This window comes from Gigantopelta aegis, chromosome 6 (assembly GCF_016097555.1).
Source record: "Gigantopelta aegis isolate Gae_Host chromosome 6, Gae_host_genome, whole genome shotgun sequence".
Taxonomy (NCBI): Eukaryota; Metazoa; Mollusca; class Gastropoda; order Neomphalida; family Peltospiridae; genus Gigantopelta; species Gigantopelta aegis.
The window spans coordinates 20,183,086-20,205,187 of record NC_054704.1 but is presented as its reverse complement, the minus strand read 5'-3'; the positions used below and the strand labels follow the sequence as shown (position 1 = coordinate 20,205,187).

Here is a 22,102-nt window from a genome sequence, read left to right as displayed (position 1 = left end):
GGCTATATGACTGGCTGTTGATGTGTACAAACCATTGCAGTGGAAGATAATGGCTATATGACTGGCTGTTGATGTGTACAAACCATTGCAGTGGAAGATAATGGCTATATGACTGGCTGTTGATGTGTACAAACCATTGCAGTGGAAGATAATGGCTATATGACTGGCTGTTGATGTGTACAAACCATTGCAGTGGAAGATAATGGCTATATGACTGGCTGTTGATGTGTACAAACCATTGCAGTGGAAGATAATGGCTATATGACAGGCTGTTGATGTGTACAAACCATTGCAGTGGAAGATAATGGCTATATGACAGGCTGTTGATGTGTACAAACCATTGCAGTGGAAGATAATGGCTATATGACTGGCTGTTGATGTGTACAAACCATTGCAGTGGAAGATAATGGCTATATGACTGGCTGTTGATGTGTACAAACCATTGCAGTGGAAGATAATGGCTATATGACTGGCTGTTGATGTGTACAAACCATTGCAGTGGAAGATAATGGCTATATGACTGGCTGTTGATGTGTACAAACCATTGCAGTGGAAGATAATGGCTATATGACTGGCTGTTGATGTGTACAAACCATTGCAGTGGGGATGGGGGTGGGTAATGCACTAATGTTGTATCAAACCACTGCAATGGGGATGGGTGGTGGGTAATGCACTAATGTTGTATCAAACCATTGCAGTGGGGATGGGGGTGGGTAATGCACTAAGGTTGTATCAAACCACTGCAGTGGGGATGGGGGTGGTTAATGCACTAATGTTGTATCAAACCACTGCTGTGGGGATGGGGGTGGGTAATGCACTAATGTTGTATCAAACCACTGCAATGGGGATGGGGGTGGGTAATGCACTAATGTTGTATCAAACCACTGCAGTGGGGATGGGGGTGGGTAATGCACTAATGTATCAAACCACTGCAGTGGGGATGAGGGTGGGTAATGCACTAATGTTGTATCAAACCACTGCAGTGGGGATGGGGGTGGGTAATGCACTAATGTTGTATCAAACCACTGCAGTGGGGATGGGTGGTGGGTAATGCACTAATGTTGTATCAAACCACTGCAATGGGGATGGGGGTGGGTAATGCACTAATGTTGTATCAAACCACTGCAATGGGGATGGGGGTGGGTAATGCACTAATGTTGTATCAAACCACTGCAATGGGGATGGGGGTGGGTAATGCACTAATGTATCAAACCATTGCAGTGGGGATGGGGGTGGGTAATGCACTAATGTTGTATCAAACCACTGCAATGGGGATGGGTGGTGGGTAATGCACTAATGTTGTATCAAACCACTGCAATGGGGATGGGGGTGGGTAATGCACTAATGTTGTATCAAACCACTGCAATGGGGATGGGGGTGGGTAATGCACTAATGTTGTATCAAACCACTGCAATGGGGATGGGGGTGGGTAATGCACTAATGTTGTATCAAACCATTGCAGTGGGGATGGGGGTGGTAATGCACTAATGTTGTATCAAACCATTGCAGTGGGGATGGGGGTGGGTAATGCACTAAGGTTGTATCAAACCACTGCAGTGGGGATGGTGGTGGTTAATGCACTAATGTTGTATCAAACCACTGCACTGGGGATGGGGGTGGGTAATGCACTAATGTTGTATCAAACCACTGCAGTGGGGATGGGGGTGGGTAATGCACTAATGTTGTATCAAACCACTGCAGTGGGGATGGGGGTGGGTAATGCACTAATGTATCAAACCATTGCAGTGGGGATGGGGGTGGGTAATGCACTAATGTTGTATCAAACCACTGCAGTGGGGATGGGTAATGCACTAATGTTGTATCAAACCACTGCTGTGGGGATGGGGGTGGGTAATGCACTAATGTTGTATCAAACCACTGCAATGGGGATGGGGGTGGGTAATGCACTAATGTTGTATCAAACCACTGCAGTGGGGATGGGGGTGGGTAATGCACTAATGTATCAAACCATTGCAGTGGGGATGGGGGTGGGTAATGCACTAATGTTGTATCAAACCACTGCAGTGGGGATGGGGGTGGGTAATGCACTAATGTATCAAACCATTGCAGTGGGGATGGGGGTGGGTAATGCACTAATGTTGTATCAAACCACTGCAATGGGGATGGGGGGTGGGTAATGCACTAATGTTGTATCAAACCACTGCAGTGGGGATGGGGGTGGGGATGGGGGTGGGTAATGCACTAATGTTGTATCAAACCACTGCAGTGGGGATGGGGGTGGGTAATGCACTAATGTATCAAACCATTAGTTTGTGCACTAATGTTGTATCAAACCAATGCAGTGGGGATGGGTAATGCACTAATGTTGTATCAAACCAATGCAGTGGGGATGGGGGTGGTTAATGCACTAATGTTGTATCAAACCACTGCAGTGGGGATGGGGGTGGGTAAGCATTAATGTTGTATCAAACCACTGCAATGGGGATGGGGGTGGGTAATGCACTAATGTTGTATCAAACCACTGCAATGGGGATGGGGGTGGGTAATGCACTAATGTTGTATCAAACCACTGCAATGGGGATGGGTGGTGGGTAATGCACTAATGTTGTATCAAACCACTGCAATGGGGATGGGGGTGGGTAATGCACTAATGTTGTATCAAACCACTGCAATGGGGATGGGGGTGGGTAATGCACTAATGTTGTATCAAACCATTGCAGTGGGGATGGGGGTGGGTAATGCACTAATGTTGAGATCAGGTTTAGTTATGAGAAGAAATAATAATAATACAAAAAAATGTATTTGACGCCATCACCCATAGTTACACTGGTTGAAGATTAAGACTAACAACAAACATCTACGTATTATATAAAATGTGACATATCTGTACACAATATTCAAAATTACAATATTTATAGATATGTGCATGTTTTCAAATAATTATGGCAACTGGACATTTATAGTTTCTTAAAGCTTTTGCATTGACTGAGATCAGCTCCTTTTGTATATGAAAAGCTAAGTTCTCATAATAATTAAATACATATATTTATATACAAAGCTGTTATGTTTAAAATAAATGTATAAAAATATCCTTATTAAAAAATATAATATACACCGATTTAACTTATGTTGATAAATTAGTTTGACTGAATGCTTTAGTTTTGATTCATCCTAATTAAACTGAAAACCATAACAATACACAATATATTAAACAAAATGTAAACAACAATAAATGAATGAAACATAAAAGAAATTAGTCTTACATGTGTATATAAAGCACCTTTAGATAAACTGTTACAAATTGAAAAAATTTAGTCTTGTGTTATTAATTTTTAAGAATTAAATTCAGATATAATATCTTAATGTTCACGACCAAACATCAAGAAGACATTAATAATTTCTTAGTTATTAAATTGTTGGTAAAAATTGTAATATTTTATCCTAATGATTTTTCAATAAAGTAACAAAAAGTTGCAACAGTGGGAAAAACAACTGCATTAGATGTGACAATACAAAATAAAAATGGTGATTTAACAACAATGGGTAAAGTAAAATAGTGATTTAATAACAAATGCTTGAATAAAAATGGAATAACAACAGTAGCACCTGAAGACAAAAAGTATTTGTTCATCATGATATGGTTGTTATAAATGTATTTAAAACCACTTAAAACATTTCAGAAAAAAATTTCAAATCTGAATCAGCATAACTATTTTAGGCTATATCTATCAAAGATTATATAAACATAAATAATTTTAAATATTGTGATTTAGTTGACACTGCACATATTGTAATAACAGCACAACAGGACTATCTCATACTTTGAAAAAAAACATTTGTTATAAAAGTTGGATATACTTTGATGAACATACAGAAAAAAAGCTATTGAGTCTTCATATTCTGAAAAAAAATAACAAGTCTGTGGAATTACAAGGAATATATGACATTTATTTTAAAAATCAGTATTTTTATAAGTCATTTCACTTCACTGACAAAATTAGAAATGAGATTGTCAATGAATCGATTCCTCAAATTTTGTTCATCACTTTTCTTGTAAGCACTACAGAATATTATTTTTTCTTATGATCTCAGCTGTAAGCACTGGCCACATAATTCTGTGTCTTGGCCATAATCACTGGTTATGTAATTTGAGTTACTGTAAGCACCATGGAAGGATTCCAGAAGTCTCGTCTGTAAGCACTGGCCATATAATTCTGTTTTGGCCATAAGCACTGGTTATGTAATTTGAGTTTCTGTCAGCACCATGGAATTTAATATCATCAGTATGGATGGATTCCAGAAGTCTCAGCAGTAAGCACCATGAATTCTTGCAGCCTCTTGCACTATTGCCGTCTGATTTCCGTACAGACGCGTGTATGATGACACCTCTCTCCACACATTCTCTCTCTGAAACGTTAACCAGGAGATACGTAATAACACAAGTAATAGAAAGACATAGCTTCCATCATTAAAATGTTGGCACATTTTCAAGGCAAAACTGCCAATGGAATGCTTTTTTGTTTTCTGATTATCCCTTTTAATTGAAAGATATTATACTATTATACCAAAAATTGTATCTGAAGTGAAATTATTGTAAGATGTTTCATATTTATTGTACATTAAGCCAAAAACAATGGTGTCACAATGTCCTATCATATTGTACTATATAGCAAAAATGGATCTGAAGTGAAATTATGGTACAAAGTTTAATATATTTATTCTCTTTTATGCAAAAACCCCCAATGGTATCCAATGTCCTGTCAAGAACCGTAACAAACTGCAAAAACTACTTACATCTGGTATCTTCTCATCAAAGACATCGTTGAGTTCGTAATGGAAGTTCCAGACTTCCACCTCTCTCCAGCTGTTGTCGGTGTTAGCTGTATCATCCATGTAACCGCGGTACAGTATCTGTGCCTTGAAACCAGCGGCAGCGGTATCCATCCGACGGTGTATATACACAGCAGTGGAATGCCCAGTGGCAAAATGTCCAAAAAACTGTAAATAATAGCAATTTAATAAGTCCACCAAGTTTACATTGAACTTGCAACCTATCGTTAATGGCATTTTTACACTATCCTCAAATATTCCTGATATGTTTTTAATTTTCAGAAGCACTTTTTTTTAACATGGACTAATTTCTAAAAAAAAATCCATATCATGATTTTGTTTTTGCATTGAACATTTTCTTAATTGCAGGGTTTGCATTTGTGCAAGCACACTGATATGGCAATAAAAGATGCCTCCTACATAAAACCAAATGAACACTGATAACATGTTAGATTACAAGTGCAATGTAAACCAATTTAATACAAACCGTGATCATTTCCTGTTCATCTGCTTTGGTGCTGTGTTCTATGACTTCTTCTTTGAGTAGGTCTTTCTTGAAACTCTTCAGTATAACACAGTATCCTGTACAGTCGCCATACACATTACCCTGAAGACAATTACAATACAGTTAACATCTACTATTCCTGTACAGTCGCCATACACATTACCCTGAAGACAATTACAATACAGTTAACATCTACTATTCCTGTACAGTCGCCATACACATTACCCTGAAAACAATTACAATACAGTTAACATCTACTATTCCTGTACAGTCGTCATACACATTACCCTGAAGACAATTACAATACAGTTAACATCTACTATTCCTGTACAGTCGCCATACACATTACCCTGAAGACAATTACAATACAGTTAACATCTACTATTCCTGTACAGTCACCATACACATTACCAGACCCTTAGCCGTTCAAAGATTATGTAACAATAATTTGTGCACAGTATAAATAAAACACCCCATCATGCAATATTATGCAGTCTTTTATTCTTGAATGCATTATAAGTTTGATGAATAATAATAAAAAATTACTTGTTTCATTGTCATTTCAATGGTAAAAATGTATTCTTTCCAACTGTCCGCCATCTTTGTTTGACCTGTGCTGGGACCAGTCTTTCATATAGCAAATTTAAGATACAAAACGGTGTTTTTTTTCCTTCAAACAAGTATTATATTTCTAATATTATTGTTTTGTTGGGAGGGTGCATTAAACTATAAAGTAATGCCATAAATAAATTAAGCTCATTATTTATATTACCGACTGAAAAAACATAACATGAATTTCAGGACGATAATTACTCCCAAAATTGTCACATGACCATACCATATACAGTGAACAGCTGCAGTCACGGACCGCATGATCTTTTGTTTCTGTATGTGTGGTGGGGGATTAAACATGCCTCAATGATTTTACTTTTTGCTATCCAGTGAATAAATTAATTACTTGTGTGCTTATCCAAGGTGTCGGCTAATACACGGCAATATACGGTACCCTGAAGACAATTACAATACAGTTAACATCTACTATACCAGAGAACTCAAATATTTTAACAACACAATTAAATATAGTTACATTATATTAAATATAGTTACATAATATATAAATGAAACAAATTTGGCTCTCATGAAAATTAAGTCATGAATGTTTGAATTATCTTATGTGTTATTTATTTAGTTAAATGTTGGATCAGCACTACCATATGGTACTTTCACATACACAAATAAATGAAACAATATGTTAAAAATTTAAAACAGGAGTCCAAATAGTTATAATTTGCTATAAAATATTAATGATAGCATCAAAAAGAATTATCCCAGCTCTGTTTAGACATAATATATCTTGAACAAAAAATATCTCACGACTTTTGAAATTAAGGTTATCAATATTTGCAAATGTAGGGATTTTTTTAACAACAGAATTTTTGCATTATGGAAAAATTATATAAGACTATCCAGACAACAGAAAGCAATAAACTATTACAAATATACCCCTGGTAATGAAAAATCTCCCGTATCCTGTCTCTGAACGACCATAAATTCAAGGACTTTCTTCCCATCAACAATAATGTGATCAAGAGGTTTTCCGAGAGCCGAGTACTTGCGTTTCCAGCGAGAGATGATGACAGCCATGTGGTGGTTGGGACCCCATCTCCACAGTTTACCACGGCCTCTCAACCCTGTACGACCAAACGGATTTCTGAATTTTTAAAATCAGAAACATGTTGTGATGTATGACTAAATGGATTTCTGAATTAAAAATGCAGAAATATTGCAAAATTTACAATGTTTTGATAATGTATTTCCTGAAATAAATAACAGTAGTGCACACTTAGTGTTTGCGCGAAGTTAAATTAGTTCGGTGCAAGCTCACTTGGGTACTGTAATATTTTACATATGAATACTTAACTGTGATAACGGTAGTTTCTTCAGTAGTACAAAAGATTTTTTTTTAATCTTATGGTTCTTGTTTACAATTGGTAAAATTCAATCTATTTTCTGTCTGGAGTTTTAACAAAACCATTTAATTGGTTTTCTACATTTGACCACAGAAAATATTTATAACGATGAAAAGAACAATAAAAGATTTTATGAGAATACTGTTTAATTCAATGTAAAGGTATTAACCAATAAGATATAATACATTTAAATAGATCCGAGACACTTTAGGTGAATTCTTTCTATTTTTAACTAGTGATAGATATAATTAATGAAAAAACAACAAAAAACTACATTTAATTTTACATTTAGAAAAATAAACACAATCACTTACTGTGGTAACCCTGACTTATCAAGCCGGTAACGGAGTGGCTGGTTGTCAAACGTTATCCATGAGGTCCGATCAACCTCTATCTGCACATCAGTGTCCTTGATGTAGGAAGAAAACACAGAGTTCCACATGGGTTCAAACACTGGCAACGGAGGCAGATCTTCAAGTTCATCAGCGCCCAGCTTTTTCCTTTCTTCTTCTTGCTGCCGTAATCTGAATGATCGTGGGGGAAATACAGTGTAAGTAAAACATGAAAAGTAATCGTAGGCATTTATGCAATTAGAGTTACACATGGACAAAATATTATGCATGCACTTAAACACCTGAATTTATCGTAAATTATTAAATATACATGGCTGCTTACAATAGTTATAAGTTATCTTCTGTAAATTAGGTCAATAATGTATAGATTTCAACCAAGTGGCCAATGGTTTAAAAACTGAAAAAAATTACTCTGCTTTAATATGACTATTAGTGGAATGCCTTAAATATATTTTGTTTATTTCCTTCGTCATTGAGGTAACTGTAAAAGAAAAGGAATGCTTATTTGACAACATCTCAGCACACATCTTGTCAAACCATGGATATTTCACACATAAAAGCTTATTTAATAAAAGTTAAAGTTTGTTTTGTTTAACAACGCCACTAGAGCACATTGACTTAGTTATCATTGGCTATTGGATGTCAAACATTTAGTAATTTTAACATATAGTCTTAGAAAGGAAACCCACCACATTTTTCCATTAGTAGCAAGGGGTCTTTTATATGCACCCTCCAAAGACAGGATAGGACATACCATGGCCTTTGATATACCAGTCATGGTGCCTTGGCTGGAGTGATAAATAGCTCAATGGGTCCACCAATGGGGATCAATCCCAGACCAACTGTACATCAAGTAAGCGCTTTACCACTTTGGTAATGTCCCACTCCGTATTTTATAACATCAGGTCCTTCCTTTTGTCACAACTATGAACAAAGTTAAGAAAATCAGTTGAATCTGAGATATCAGAGTTTCCGATTGATATCAAACTGAAAATACAGGAATTACAAAGTCAGATGTATCAGCAAATGTATGATTTACCCTTTGAATTATATTATATTTGTATACCAATAAGACTGTGCATCCCTATGTTTAATACTATCACTATTGTGACACTTGGTCTAGAGAGAGAGAGAAGATATCTGCTGCAGTCAAAGATGACATCTACTAAGTAACAGTTAGCGATCTTTGAAAGTTTCCATTTCTCTGAAATACTTACTGCATAATGTCTATATCAACATATCCGATGATCTCTGGTGGGAACTCTTCAACAGGTCGAGTATACCAGGCAGGATCGTATGTATCATATGTAACCTGAAATATATATTGTACTCTAATATCAAATAAAAGCAGTGTCAGAAAATAAACAGTAAAAAAAACTATATTTACAGGGGCCTAGCTTAGGATTTTCAGGTGGTACGCAGACTTTTTCGGCGATGGAATAAAACTCTATTGGCTGTGTTTACATCATACATTTTAATTTAAAAAAAAATATTTGTAATATCAGGTGGTATGCAGCTGTGTACCTGCAAATATAGAAACTAGGCCCCTGATTTACAATTATGGTAAATCAAACTCATTTTAAGTTTTTGATTTGTAATTCATGCTCTATTCAATATTTTTGTAGTAGTGTTTGTATAAAGTGCTCCTACTGGCAGCAGCCAGTGGGAATTTCCCTATTAGCTCAGTTGGTAGAGCACTGGACTCTTGTACCGAGAGTTTGTGGTTCCAATTCCATCAGTGAAGGTTGCTTTTTATATTTTACATTTTGCCAAAATGTTTCAATTTTATTCACAGCATTGTAATGCGAAAACAGTCTTAATACATTCAAAACATGTTTAATTGTAAGTCTCCTGTTATGCTTTGAAATTTTTTTTTTTTTCAAAACAACAAACATTACAATGTATTAAAGTTAGCTGACATGGATTACCTCCCATGGTACATATTTGTCAAAGATGGGAAAGCGCTGAATCCTGGTGCCAGGGTACGGAGATTGCCTGGAAGATATATGAATCAGTTTCTTTGGAGGAATCAAGCCTTTTGTCCCCATATCTGAAAACAAAAATGATAGTTTTGTTCTTCCCCAGATCTACAAAATTTCAAGTAAGATAAAATAAATGTGAATGTGCATGTCTCAGGTTTCATAGCCTTAAAGACCAAACAAACTGAAAGATTTTCAAAGACTTTTACACAGTGGTCAAAGACAATAGAATGTGATAAAAATACCAAATCAGTTTGTTTACGTTGCTGTCCATAGCAAGAAATTGGGCTTTTTTACATGCATCATGACAGGTTAAACCTTGTAACTGGAAAATATCAAGTGCATGCAGCTGTAAAAGTATTGTGTTATGATGTAGCTATGCCAGCAGAAAGAAGGTCAAAGTATTGATGTTGATTGAGAAAAATTAACAATAAAATAAAAGAATGAACACAATACGAGAATTTAAAGACTTTTAAAGACTTTTATTACAATTCAAAGACTTTCAAAGACCTAAAAACTTTTTTTTTCAAATTCAAAGACTTTCAATGAATTTAAAGACCACTACGAACCCTGATGTCTACTAAAAAAATCCTTGCTATTTTAAAATATGTAATTGTATCACTTTACTGTGCTAAGCCTCAGGCATTAATATAAAGCCATTTTTGTAATTTAACATTTTAACTTCAGGACCCATGTTTACATAAGAACTGTTTGTAACTTTTTGTAAATTGATCTATGTATAAGTCACAAATGATATAAAAGCATACAGCGTAGTGAAGTGATTGTATACTAACTTGGTGACTGTTACACATCAATAAATTCCAAACAAAACTTCTATTTAGTTAAAAATACACAAAAAGCAGCTTCTAACGTCCTTTCTTGACCCGTTTTATATAATGATGTCCCATTTAATGTAATGGCATAATTTTTTTAAGTTTATCGAAGGTTAACATTCACTTTTTAGCAACATCATCTAATAGTATAACTGGGAAGTTTGTAATTATAAATCTTTAAAGTTAATACTCAAAACTTTAACAAAACCTCCACACTTTAACTGCACACAAAGCTTTATGAAATATTGAAGTCTAAACTTTAAAGATCATGTATGGAATAACTGACATTAAAAATTCTACCTTTTGCTTCCATCATGTGTTTCATCTCCTCCAGCAACAAACGACAAGATGTCAAACTTTTCTCTATCTGTCCCAGCCGGTCATTCAGGCGACGATTGGTTTCCTTCTGTGACTGCATGTCATCCACCAGGACACAGAGACTGGAAAATAATACATTCATAAAATATTACAATTAAACACATTATTGATTAAAAAAAACACCTTTTAAAACAGGATACACATTTGGCAGTAACACACGAAATGATTTTGTCCCAAGATGAAAATGTGTATATAATGACTGGGGCATAACCCCCCCCCAAAAAAATATACTAGTAAATGATTTGGATTTGATGGTTCACACCACCCGGTTTCAATGGTGCAGTAGTTAAGTCATGAAGCTGATACATACTAAATTCATATCTCAGTACTTTACTACAGACTTAATAAGCATATTTAAAACATTTTATTTCAACTTCATTTTTATACTTATATTGAATTAAGATTCAGGCACATCGTGTTGGCCAGACACCTCTGCTGTCTGGATTGTCTTGCCTGAACAGGGATTAATGGTTAGTGAACTGTAAATTTTAAATGTGGGAAAAAAAAAAAAAAAATGTTTTATTTAACGACGCACTAACACATTTTGTTTACGGTTATATGGCGTCAGACATATGGTTAAGGACCACACAGATTTTTGAGAGGAAACCCGCTGTCGCCACTTCATGGGCTACTCTTTCCGATTAGCAGCAAGGGATCTTTTATTTGCGCTTCCCACAGGCAGGATAGCACAAACCATGGACTTTGTTGAACCAGTTATGGATCACTGGTCGGTGCAAGTGGTTTACACCCACCCATTGAGCCTTGCGGAGCACTCACTCAGGGTTTGGAGTCGGTATCTGGATTAAAAATTCCATGCCTCGACTGGGATCCGAACCCAGTACCTACCAGCCTGTTGACCGATGGCCTAATAACGACGCCACCGAGGCCAGTGTTTAAATGTGAATTCTAGAAATACCATCACAACAGTTTTTCCGGGTAAAAAGATAAGACGATCCTCACGTTTCACTCTGCCTCTGGTCTTCGGTTTCCTTCAGCTGGTCCTGTTTCTCTTTATTGATGTAAACCTTTACACAGTTCTTCCAGTAGTTATAGTCCATCGTCCTGCAGCTTTTGAAAATATTGATATGCCTCGATGCATCCTACAAATAGAAGGAAAATTGACAAAGCTAGTCACAATAATTGTGATTTTAAAAAATCTAATAATGCTTAATATGCCGGTAATATAAAATCCTATTAAAATTAATCATTTCAGAAATATTAAGACTGTGTTTTCTAAAGTTTCCTCAGGATTAACATGTTTATAACAATAGGTTATTAGCACCAGATCAATAACTTAATTTGTTTTAATGTTAAAAAAAATAAAATCCTGCTTACAGTTTGTTTCCAATAGTCACATGACTTTCAAGTTCTTAGGATTAGTATCTATAGGCCTAAATAGTTATGTTATAACTGCAACAATCATTACTATTCCTAAGAGAAATTCCAAAAAAGTGAGAATAACATGTTATTATTAATAGTATGATGGCATATTCAGTATGGTACAGCTTTTAATGATTAAATCCATTATGTTCACAAAGTGATAAAAACATACCAAAATTAAAATAGAGTAATAAATTAGCAGTACCAACTGTGGATCCAGGATTTTTTTTTTTTTTAATTTTGGTGTGTGTATGTGAGCTACATGCAGCTACTTAAATGGAAGACTCTAAAGTTGTATATTAGCAGTGAATACATTTTACAATAAGTCAGGACCAAAAAAAAACAAAAACATAAGTCATGGGCTCCAGACCCACTTGACCCACCCCGCCAGTACTGTTTTTAAAAAACAACTTGCCACAGAGTCTTGACTGGTGAAACATCTGCAGCACTGTCTGCACCGAGTCCAGCATGGCCTGATGACCTTAGTCCAGATGAACTTCAGCAGCATACATATGTAGCTGATTATAGTGAGTGGGGGCGGGAGTCGCAGTCTCTCCTCAAAATCCACAATCAGACCATAGCGCTGGTATTTCCAGTACTCCAGAGCATGGTCAGATATCCTAGCATTAGTCACACTGGAAAACAAATACAGATTAAACAATGTATTCTTGACTGAATAAAATCATATTTGGATATGTATTTAATATTTACATACTAATAGATTGAAATGTGTCTTAAAAAATACTTCTTTTCTTACTTTGCAAGAAGGGATGTTCAACATAGATATACATTCATTATATATCAATTTCACTTAATATTATTTTAAACAAACATGGAGAACAAAAAGAAATTATTCTATATGAATTGATTATTCTATTTGAATCTATGTTCCTAAAACAAAACATTCACTCAAATTATAATTAAGTAAGCTATGTATGCTAACATATAACTAGAAAGGTTATTACTGGATTATTACTCTGATGAAAAAAAAGAAGGTTTGAACCTGAACATGGCATAAAGCAGTGTGATAAGAACCAGCTTGGTAATCAACAGGTACTGGATCACAATGAAGTAACCACCGAAACTCCCATATGGACAAGTGGACATGGTGTTGCCGTATCGGTCTGAAATATTACACGGTAACTCTAGTTTCAATCACTTTTTTATGTTTAATATCATCACCAGGATCTTAATACACATTAACTAATATATCATATTGATAAATATTACCTTGCACAATAACACAATGTTTTCTGTCCTGTACTTTAATACTACTTATTGTTACTCTACCTTTCTGTGAACATTTTTATAATTCACTCAGTTAATTAAAGAAAACAATGTGTAAAAACACAAATTAATGAATGAAGCAAGAACAGATAAACATGTCATAAAATGATTAAACAGAATAGCAACTGAAATGCTTTTTAAATATTCAGTCTTCAGTGAACACACATCTAAAAACACCAACACATAAATTAGTACTAAAAGTTTTACTAAACTACTTGCTAACAAAATACTTACAAGAAACACTTTGCTCAGCTGAAACAAAGAAACAATATACCCTTACTACTCAATATCAGACATAAAAATAGGTTTGACTAAAACTAGGAAATCAATGTCATTTGGCAATTAATATTCTAATAATAAAATAAATTTTAAACATCATTGTTTCCAACATTTTGTTTGAATAATTTACAAAAAGTACAAAAATAGGACAATTATTCAAATTAAAAAATTAGTAAACCTGTTTCTCCAAAATAATTTTTGGAAATACCAAGTATTCATGGCCAATTTTTCATATTAGTTCAATTCTTTGTAAATGATTTACACAGTTAAAAATATTTCCAATTTATAATAAAATGATGAACTTACGGTGGCATGATCCTATAGTTGTATTTTCATACAGGTAAGAGCAGGTATCATCCCCTACAAAATTATAATTTTAAAATTTCACATGCAAAGAAGTAAACAATCTCCATTTTAAATTAGCAAACAGTAATGTAAACTACTACGAACAATGGTATATTAGTGGTAAATATGAGAATCAATTTGCAATAAATTTGACATAAATTAGTCTCAAGTGTGTTTACATATTTAAACTATGTACTCAACATAATAATAATGCCCAGAATGTTATCTGTACTAAATTTAGTACTAGTGAAGACATTTTTCGGCTATTAAAAACAAGTAGCCTTAGACTCTGGTACTGTAATGATTCTGTTTTTAAAGCCAGGAGAATCAACTAAAGTACTAATCAAAATTATACCCAGGTGATTTTCCAGTCTTATATATTATTTATGAAAATCCCTGGAATAAAAACCATAAAAATGTGTCAGTATTATTATGACCTGTTATGGTATTCAAACAACCGGTCCAAAAAACGACAATTTATTTACAATTTTACTGCAAAACCTATGTAATTTGAAACAGACTATAACACCCAGGTTGATATTGATTACACCTGACAGGTGAAAAAAAAGTAAAGTTTGTTTTATTTGACAGGTGAAATCACAATTACTAAGTTTATTTAAAGTTATAAGCAATTTCCCTCTCTTATTCTCCAGATGGAAAAAGGAATAAACAGCTTTCAAATGTTTACCAACTGTAACTGAGACTGCAGGTCCTCATACCATATTGATAACAGAAATAATACACCTGTCCTTTCTAATACAATGAAGTTCAATAAACTGCTTTGTTAGATTAAGATTTGAATAAATGATTTATTATGGATACAACATCAGTAATTTAATATGCTGGACTGCTATGTATTCTTATACTTAGTACTTGTAATTTCATCTGTCAGGTGTAATCAATATCAATATGGGTGTTATAGTCTGTTTCAAATTACACAAGTTTTGCAGTAAAATTGTAAATACATCTCACATTTACTTTAATTATAAACAATGATTTGAATTACTGCAACTTGCCATCTAAATCATCTATCTTGGTGAGGAACATGGCAAAAAATGCTCTGGCCAGTGCTTTCTTGACACCATCCACATTTAACGGGTAGCTTGGATACAAGACAGCATGGATTGTTATCCCTCCAGACACCATCACGATGACGAACATTCGCATCCATGTGGAAAAATCTTTACGAACCTGAAAAAACCCTAAACACCATTAACTTCATACTGAAATAAAAAAAATGATTTTATTTTTACATCATTTTACAATACCAGCAGAAAACCAAGCTTTATTTAAGGCACAAAGAGAAAAAGACAAATACAGTTCAAGTCTCAGCCATATTTAGAAAGTATTTGAGTCCTGATGCAAATTATGCATTGTTCTAAAAGATGATTGCATCTATATTTAAGTTTCAACCATACATGACTTCAAAAGCTTATTGAGCCAAAAATATGATTTTACTTTTGTATATATATATTTATTACCCCAGCAGGCACTCATAATGGGGAAAATAAAAATCATAATTTCTCACTGAAAATTATCATGCATTGGTTTAACATACATTACTATTGGACGATTTGACACCAACAAACCAATCTCCTTGTCTGTACTAAATATGACGTCATCACGATTTGGCAAAGCACACACAATGACATCAAGTAGTTTAAAGCATCTGCATTTACATCTTTCTGGTTTCAGTTTTAAATTTGTAATAAAATGGTAGTTTAATGCAATTCATTATAGATTTATTTTTTTACAGAATATATAGAACTTTGGGTTTTGAAAATTATCTGTGAACCGTGAATAAAATACAAAGTTAAAGCAATAGCCAGAATAGTAAAGTAGTTTACGTCGGTTCTATATACATGGACATGTAGACAATGTAGGCTATACATCGAAAAGAAAGGCTTTAAAAAAAAAAAAAAAAGCTGGGGTAATAAATAGAATAACAAACTTTGTACCAGTTATTATCAAATTTATGTCCCTTGTGAAATAATTTCCACTTGTCCACTAAAGCTCATGACAAGTGAAAATTATTTCACTCAGGACATAAATTTGATAATAACTGGTAACTCGTTTATTATCCTCTATTTATGGACACTCACATCCCATAAATTAAATTATGAATAGAAAAAAACCAATTGGCAAACCATCATGCATACAATAATCATCACAGTGTCTCCTTCCTCCCCACAGTGATCAATTCTGGAACAGCCCTTATTTAGTTAGAGAAAGATTTAATTGCATCTTACCATTTTTGTGATTCGAATGAGCATGGGTCCGAGTGTTGGACTGATGGGTAAGAAAACGGCCATGGTGCGGTAGTAGAAGAAGAGAAGACCGATGCTCATGACGAATTTAGTGGTCATGTAGTCGACGTACTCCACGAAGTGCGGTATAATTCGAAACACGAGGTACAGGAGCAGAAAACACAGGATTAGTATCACCTCAATTGATGTCCAGAATATGGGAACTTCAGGATGTTTCTGTAGGTCACAAGGAATCAAACACATGTCATATCATGTTATGCATTTTGAATTCTCACATGTGATTTCCCTATATCACATATATTTACAGCTGTATGGCAGTACACATTACTTCTTGAATTAGTTAACTATTGAAAAGACCTAGAAACTGGTGTCACCTAACATCTATACCATTTTTAATCATTATTTAAACATGACCATGATAGAAGCCTAAAACATTTACTTTTCTTTATCTATCTAATAATTATAATACATCAGGAAATGAATTATTTTGATAGTGTGGCAGTTTTAGTTTTTTTGTTTTTTAATTTAAAATACCTGGTTTTCAACAAGTAGTTTCACTTCACAACAAATGGCAGAACGTCGAAGTCATTTTCAGGAATCGATAGCTGATTGTGATTGCTAATTTGATAATATATTTGACCATTTTACCAAAACAATCATGAACTATTGGGATATGATATGTAGTTCGTTTCCAAAAAACAATCTGGTCAGAAAAACAGTCAGTGGGAATAATGGACATAAATACTCGACATTTGGCCACAAATGCCCGTATGTAAATGCAACTTTGTTTATTTTTTTGCCTAATTTGGTTTTTGTTAAAAATTAATCCAGAATAAATTAAACTCCATATAAATTAAACAATTTTAGTTACAGTATGCAAAAAAAATGTCTGTATCACAAAAAGTACTTATCCAAAGACCCACCTATACTGATGTGAAAATAGTAAATAACAAACTCACCCATTTTTTGACCCACGTCCGTCGTGCGAGTTCTATCCAGATGATGAAGGTCCACACAAAGACGGACAGGTTCAGATGAAGATCCCCACACGACGGCCACAGCACGGCCAGACTGAACAGTATCAGGAAGAACACGTAGAACAGCTGCAAGTAGCCACAGTATAAATATCATACCTAGTATAATATAACAGTATCAGGAAGAACACGTAGAACAGCTGCAAGGAGACAGGGTATTTATTTCAATGTCATACCTAGTATAATATAACTTCCGACTACTGCAGCCGAGATATACAGTGCATTCCCCAATTCATATTTCCCACTGTTTTGCATACAGCAATTTTTTTTTTTTTTTCAATGGAAAATACCTTGGAATTTTGAGTTCAAAAAGTGGTTTTCGGCAAGTATTTTCGCTTGACAACAATGGCGGCACATCACGGTCATTTTCAGGGATCGACAGCCAATTGTGACAGCTAATTTGATAATAAATTTGATCATTTTGCTAACAACAACTGGACAGCTGGCCACAAATGACCGGAAGTAAATGTGACTTCTTTTTTTTGGCCTAATTTTAATCAACATTAACTGATCTAAAATATCATAAAAATTGGAAAAACACACAAAAATAATATTTAATGATTTATTTTATGTATTTATGAAACATTTATGTGAGTAAAAATTATAAACTTGTACTCCCTCAACATGTTTTTTGTCAAAAATTAATCCAGTAGTCTAAAGATTAAAACATGAATCAGGCCAGAGAAATATAGGGTTTTTTCCAGCTAGACAAAAAGGGTGTGCTTAAATGGCACATTTTTGCACTTCCTCATCTCCCCCCACTCCCCTACTGAATATGTCTCTGTAATTGTATTTTCATGCTTATGTCTACTTAACTCTAAAGCCCATTTTTCTGGGTATTGTCTGTCCAGGATTAGGGTTAATATGTTAACTTGTTCGTGGTTAGTGAGACAGAAGACATTAGAAATTTGTTTTGGTTCAGTAGTGGATCGCCTCTTTTTCATGCCATTTCAAGTGCCCTAATCAGCCTAGCATCCAACATAGTTTAACACAAAATAGCACAGCAATAAACAATACTCCTCACCTTATACAAAGGCAAAATTAATTACATGGCCCCTTGAAACCTTTCTAAATCTGTACCAGTCTCTTTTAAAATAGCAAGATTCCCTTTGGAACAAGCACTTCATACAATCAGCTTTCCATTGCCATAGACTTTACTGATATTTGGCAGTTTTCATTTTATTTCAGTAAAAAATCCCAATATGTCACTGTCATGTTTACAAACCTGATTCACCCAAAACTTGGTTATTGGGGCACTCCATAAGTAGTATATCTGCTTGTAAACTGGCAGCTTCAGAGTTACTTCCCCTCTATCAATCAGGTTTTTGAACTTCACTTTCATGCTATACCGTTTCTTTCCCTGAAATAAATATCTTGTCATTGTGATAAAATATTTGAATGACACGACTAGTCCATAAATTAGCTGAATGCCAGAACATATACAGTGAAACCTCTCTAAACTGGACACCCTCGGGACCAACTAAAATGTCCGGTTATAAAAGGTATCTGTAATGATTTTTAAAAAAGGACTGAGAAAAATGTCCAGTTTTGGAAGACTTCCAGTTTACAGAGGGTCCGGTTCTGAGAGGTTTCACTGTGTGTGTGTATATATATATATATATATATATATATATATATATATATATACAACACTGAGGTAAATGTTACATTTATGAAAATGTTTATTTTTTCACTTGGACTAAAGACTGGAAACCTGTACCACATTTGCATAAAGTTACAACAGTCTATAATGAGGAAATGAGGAAATACCTTTAAAAGGTTTGAAGACATCTCCATAACAAAAAGAAAGAAAGAAATGTTTTATTTAACGACGCACTCAACACATTATATGGCGTCAGACATATGGTTAAGGACCACACAGATTTTGAGAGGAAACCCGCTGTCGCCACTGCATGGGCTACTCTTCCGATTAGCAGCAAGGGATCTTTTATTTGTGCTTCCCACAGGCAGGATAGCACAAACCATGGCCTTTGTTGAACCAGTTATGGATCACTGGTCGGTACAAGTGGTTTACACCTACCCATTGAGCCTTGCGGAGCACTCACTCAGGGTTTGGAGTCGGTATCTGGATTAAAAATTCCATGCCTCGACTGGGATCCGAACCCAGTACTTACCAGCCTGTAGACCGATGGCCTACTACGATGCCACCGAGGCCGGTCTCTACATTCTTTTTTTAAATATGGGAAAAAAGCATTTTGTGGCATTAGAATGATCACAAACACTTTAAATGTACATAAATGGATAATCTAAACAATAAAATCTAAGTAATATGTAATGTTTGATTTCAATTATTAAAAACAGCTCTAAAAGTAAAAAATATGCCAGTGTTTAAGCAAAGGTTGTGTCAATTTTGCTGTTGGTGAATGTGTAGTGCATAAATGCATGTGCAGGGCTCAAACATAATGATGGCACAGACGGCAATTGTTGAAATATAATTTGCCGTGGGTCGGGACCATCACTGACGGCAATTTTGTGCCACTAGAAAAAATTACTACTGTCAGTAAAACTTGTCAGTGAAAGCAAAATATATACACCTAGTGTATATTATCTGCCAGTATATGACATTTGTACACCTGAAATGTCTACATGTAACAAAATAAGTCATATTTATTTGCTGCAAAAGTCACTTTTTGAAAAATTGCCATAGGCAGGTTCAAAATTGCCATCGGTGTGCAGTTTCACCCACGGCAATTGTTTTTAAAATGTTGTGGGCGACAAATTCTTATGTTCGGGTATTCTGACTGTGTGTGAGTGAGTGAGCAAGCGAGCATGTGTGAGTGTGTGTATCCGTGTGTGCGAGTGTGAGTGTGTGTGTGAGAGTGTGTGAGAGTGTGTGTGAGAGTGAGTGTGAGAGTGTGTGTGTGTGAGTGCGAGTGCTAGTGTGAGTATGTGAGTGCGAGCGAGCGAGCGAGCATGTGTGCGTGCATGTGCATGGGTTTTGTCTGTGTATCTCACTTGTTTCTCCTGTATCGACAGCGGCCGCAGCAGCATGTTTGTCTCTTCAACCTCCTCCTCTTCTTCATCATCCTCTGACAGAACATGAGTAAACATAACATTTAACAATTGGGTTCAAAATGTAGGTGAAATATACTAAAACATTGTTTGAAATGTCTAACATAGACAATATATATGTACCAATACTGCTATTAAAATGATAATGTCACAGATTTGATGGTTCATAAGCATGGATTATAACTTGTAAATAAAAAGTACATTCACTTGGGGTACTAACATTGCTTTTGTATAACCCAACACAATTTTATTAATCTTCTGCAACCGATAATGGTTTGTCCATGTACAAGGTCATAAATTATAGGTTTCTAATTCATGTATTAAAAGAGATTAAAATGTTGCAGGGTTCTGAAATGTGTGAAGTGGAGGGGCGGTTGTACTTTGGACTTTTAATGAAAGAACACAGACATGGAACAGTTTTGGGGTAATGCAAAAATCCAGAATTCTGTATAAATCTGTACAATTGTCATCTCTGATTAAAACCCCAGCCACATACAACTGCGTGTTCCAGCCATAGAAATGGGATACATTACTTTATATGCATTTATAAGCAGTCTTAAGAATATTTACCTTTTTCAAACTTTTGTTTCACGTTTTCCATTGGTACAAATGCAATCCATACAAACATGGGGAAAATAAGGAAAGCACTCAAGTACACCTGAAATCAATGGATTAAATAAAATTAAAATAACGGACAAAATGGTTAATTTAAAATTTGTATGTGATAACTAACATATATATATAATAAATCTAAAGTGTCCAATGAATAATCAGTACAGTAGTATTAGACTTTACATAAAGTTATTTTATTTAAAAAATACACTATATCTTTTTAAAATCTTAATTTTAACCTTTTTTCCCCAAATGACAAATTTCATCAGTCTTGGACGGAACACAAAACATTTGCTAAAGATTAGTGTTAAAACTAACAACTCAATAGTCAGCATAATATAATATTGTGCAAACGATACTTTATAATGTTACAGTGTAAATGATACTTTTTTATATTAAAGTTCAGGGAGAAAAGAGGATCAGTTATTTGTTAGAAACAGACCTTGAGCCAGTCCGGTAGTTTGATGTGCCCTCCCCAGTCTAGCTCTCGAATCTGAAGACATCCCAACCACCTCTGAGCCAGCCACTTTTGACAGCATGGGTGTGCTATGAAAAACTTGTTGTTCCCCATCTTGGCAATCTCAACCACAGTTCTGTTGTTGAAGTCCTGAAGCTTCTTGTTAAGAGCATGGAATGCCTGGATACTGGAATCCTGGTAGCACAGGTCTAACATACTAACTGCCATTTTACCAAACTCCCTGCAATGAAGGTACAGTGTACTATCACCTTAACATTTTCTGTTAAATGAGTAACTAAAAGGTATCAAATATCTGGTAATTATGACATTAGGTAAAGTATCAAAAGAATAAACATTTTTGTTTAACACCACCACTAGAGCACATTGATTAATTAAAATGGATGTCAAGTATGGTAATTGTGACAGTCTTCAGAGGAAACTTGCTACATTTTCCCATTAGCAACTAGAGGATCTTTTATATATGCACTTTCTGACAAACATTCTCACAAACAGGACAAATATAGCAGTGTCTTTGATTTACCAGTTATGAGTCACTAACTGTGAGGGGATCAAACCGTAGACCAACTACACATCATGTG

General features: G+C 34.9%; 1 protein-coding gene across 5 annotated transcripts in view; it reads right to left on the bottom strand.

Moving 5' to 3' along the window:
* Nucleotides 1-2,745: 2,745 nt before the first annotated feature.
* Nucleotides 2,746-22,102, bottom strand: part of LOC121376244 (transient receptor potential cation channel subfamily M member-like 2) — a 37,012-nt gene continuing 17,655 nt past the window's right edge. For 2 of the 5 annotated variants that reach the window (XM_041504065.1, XM_041504066.1), the window contains exons 14-33: nt 21,489-21,744; nt 21,005-21,092; nt 20,378-20,451; nt 18,627-18,761; nt 17,327-17,470; nt 16,350-16,583; nt 15,117-15,291; nt 14,062-14,115; nt 13,711-13,728; nt 13,193-13,313; nt 12,605-12,824; nt 11,770-11,909; nt 10,732-10,871; nt 9,548-9,669; nt 8,837-8,931; nt 7,581-7,790; nt 6,800-7,007; nt 5,279-5,398; nt 4,756-4,959; nt 2,746-4,368 (exon numbers count right to left, since the gene is read on the bottom strand). In XM_041504065.1, the coding sequence (XP_041359999.1) occupies nt 4,267-4,368; nt 4,756-4,959; nt 5,279-5,398; nt 6,800-7,007; nt 7,581-7,790; nt 8,837-8,931; nt 9,548-9,669; nt 10,732-10,871; nt 11,770-11,909; nt 12,605-12,824; nt 13,193-13,313; nt 13,711-13,728; nt 14,062-14,115; nt 15,117-15,291; nt 16,350-16,583; nt 17,327-17,470; nt 18,627-18,761; nt 20,378-20,451; nt 21,005-21,092; nt 21,489-21,744 (2,860 nt within the window). In that variant the 3' untranslated portion in view covers nt 2,746-4,266. Of the gene's footprint in view, nt 4,369-4,755; nt 4,960-5,278; nt 5,647-6,799; nt 7,008-7,580; nt 7,791-8,405; nt 8,544-8,836; nt 8,932-9,547; nt 9,670-10,731; nt 10,872-11,769; nt 11,910-12,604; nt 12,825-13,192; nt 13,314-13,710; nt 13,729-14,061; nt 14,116-15,116; nt 15,292-16,349; nt 16,584-17,326; nt 17,471-18,626; nt 18,762-20,377; nt 20,452-21,004; nt 21,093-21,488; nt 21,745-22,102 lie in introns of those variants that run through there. The other 3 variants (XR_005958423.1, XM_041504067.1, XM_041504068.1) reach the window with 3 other exon arrangements.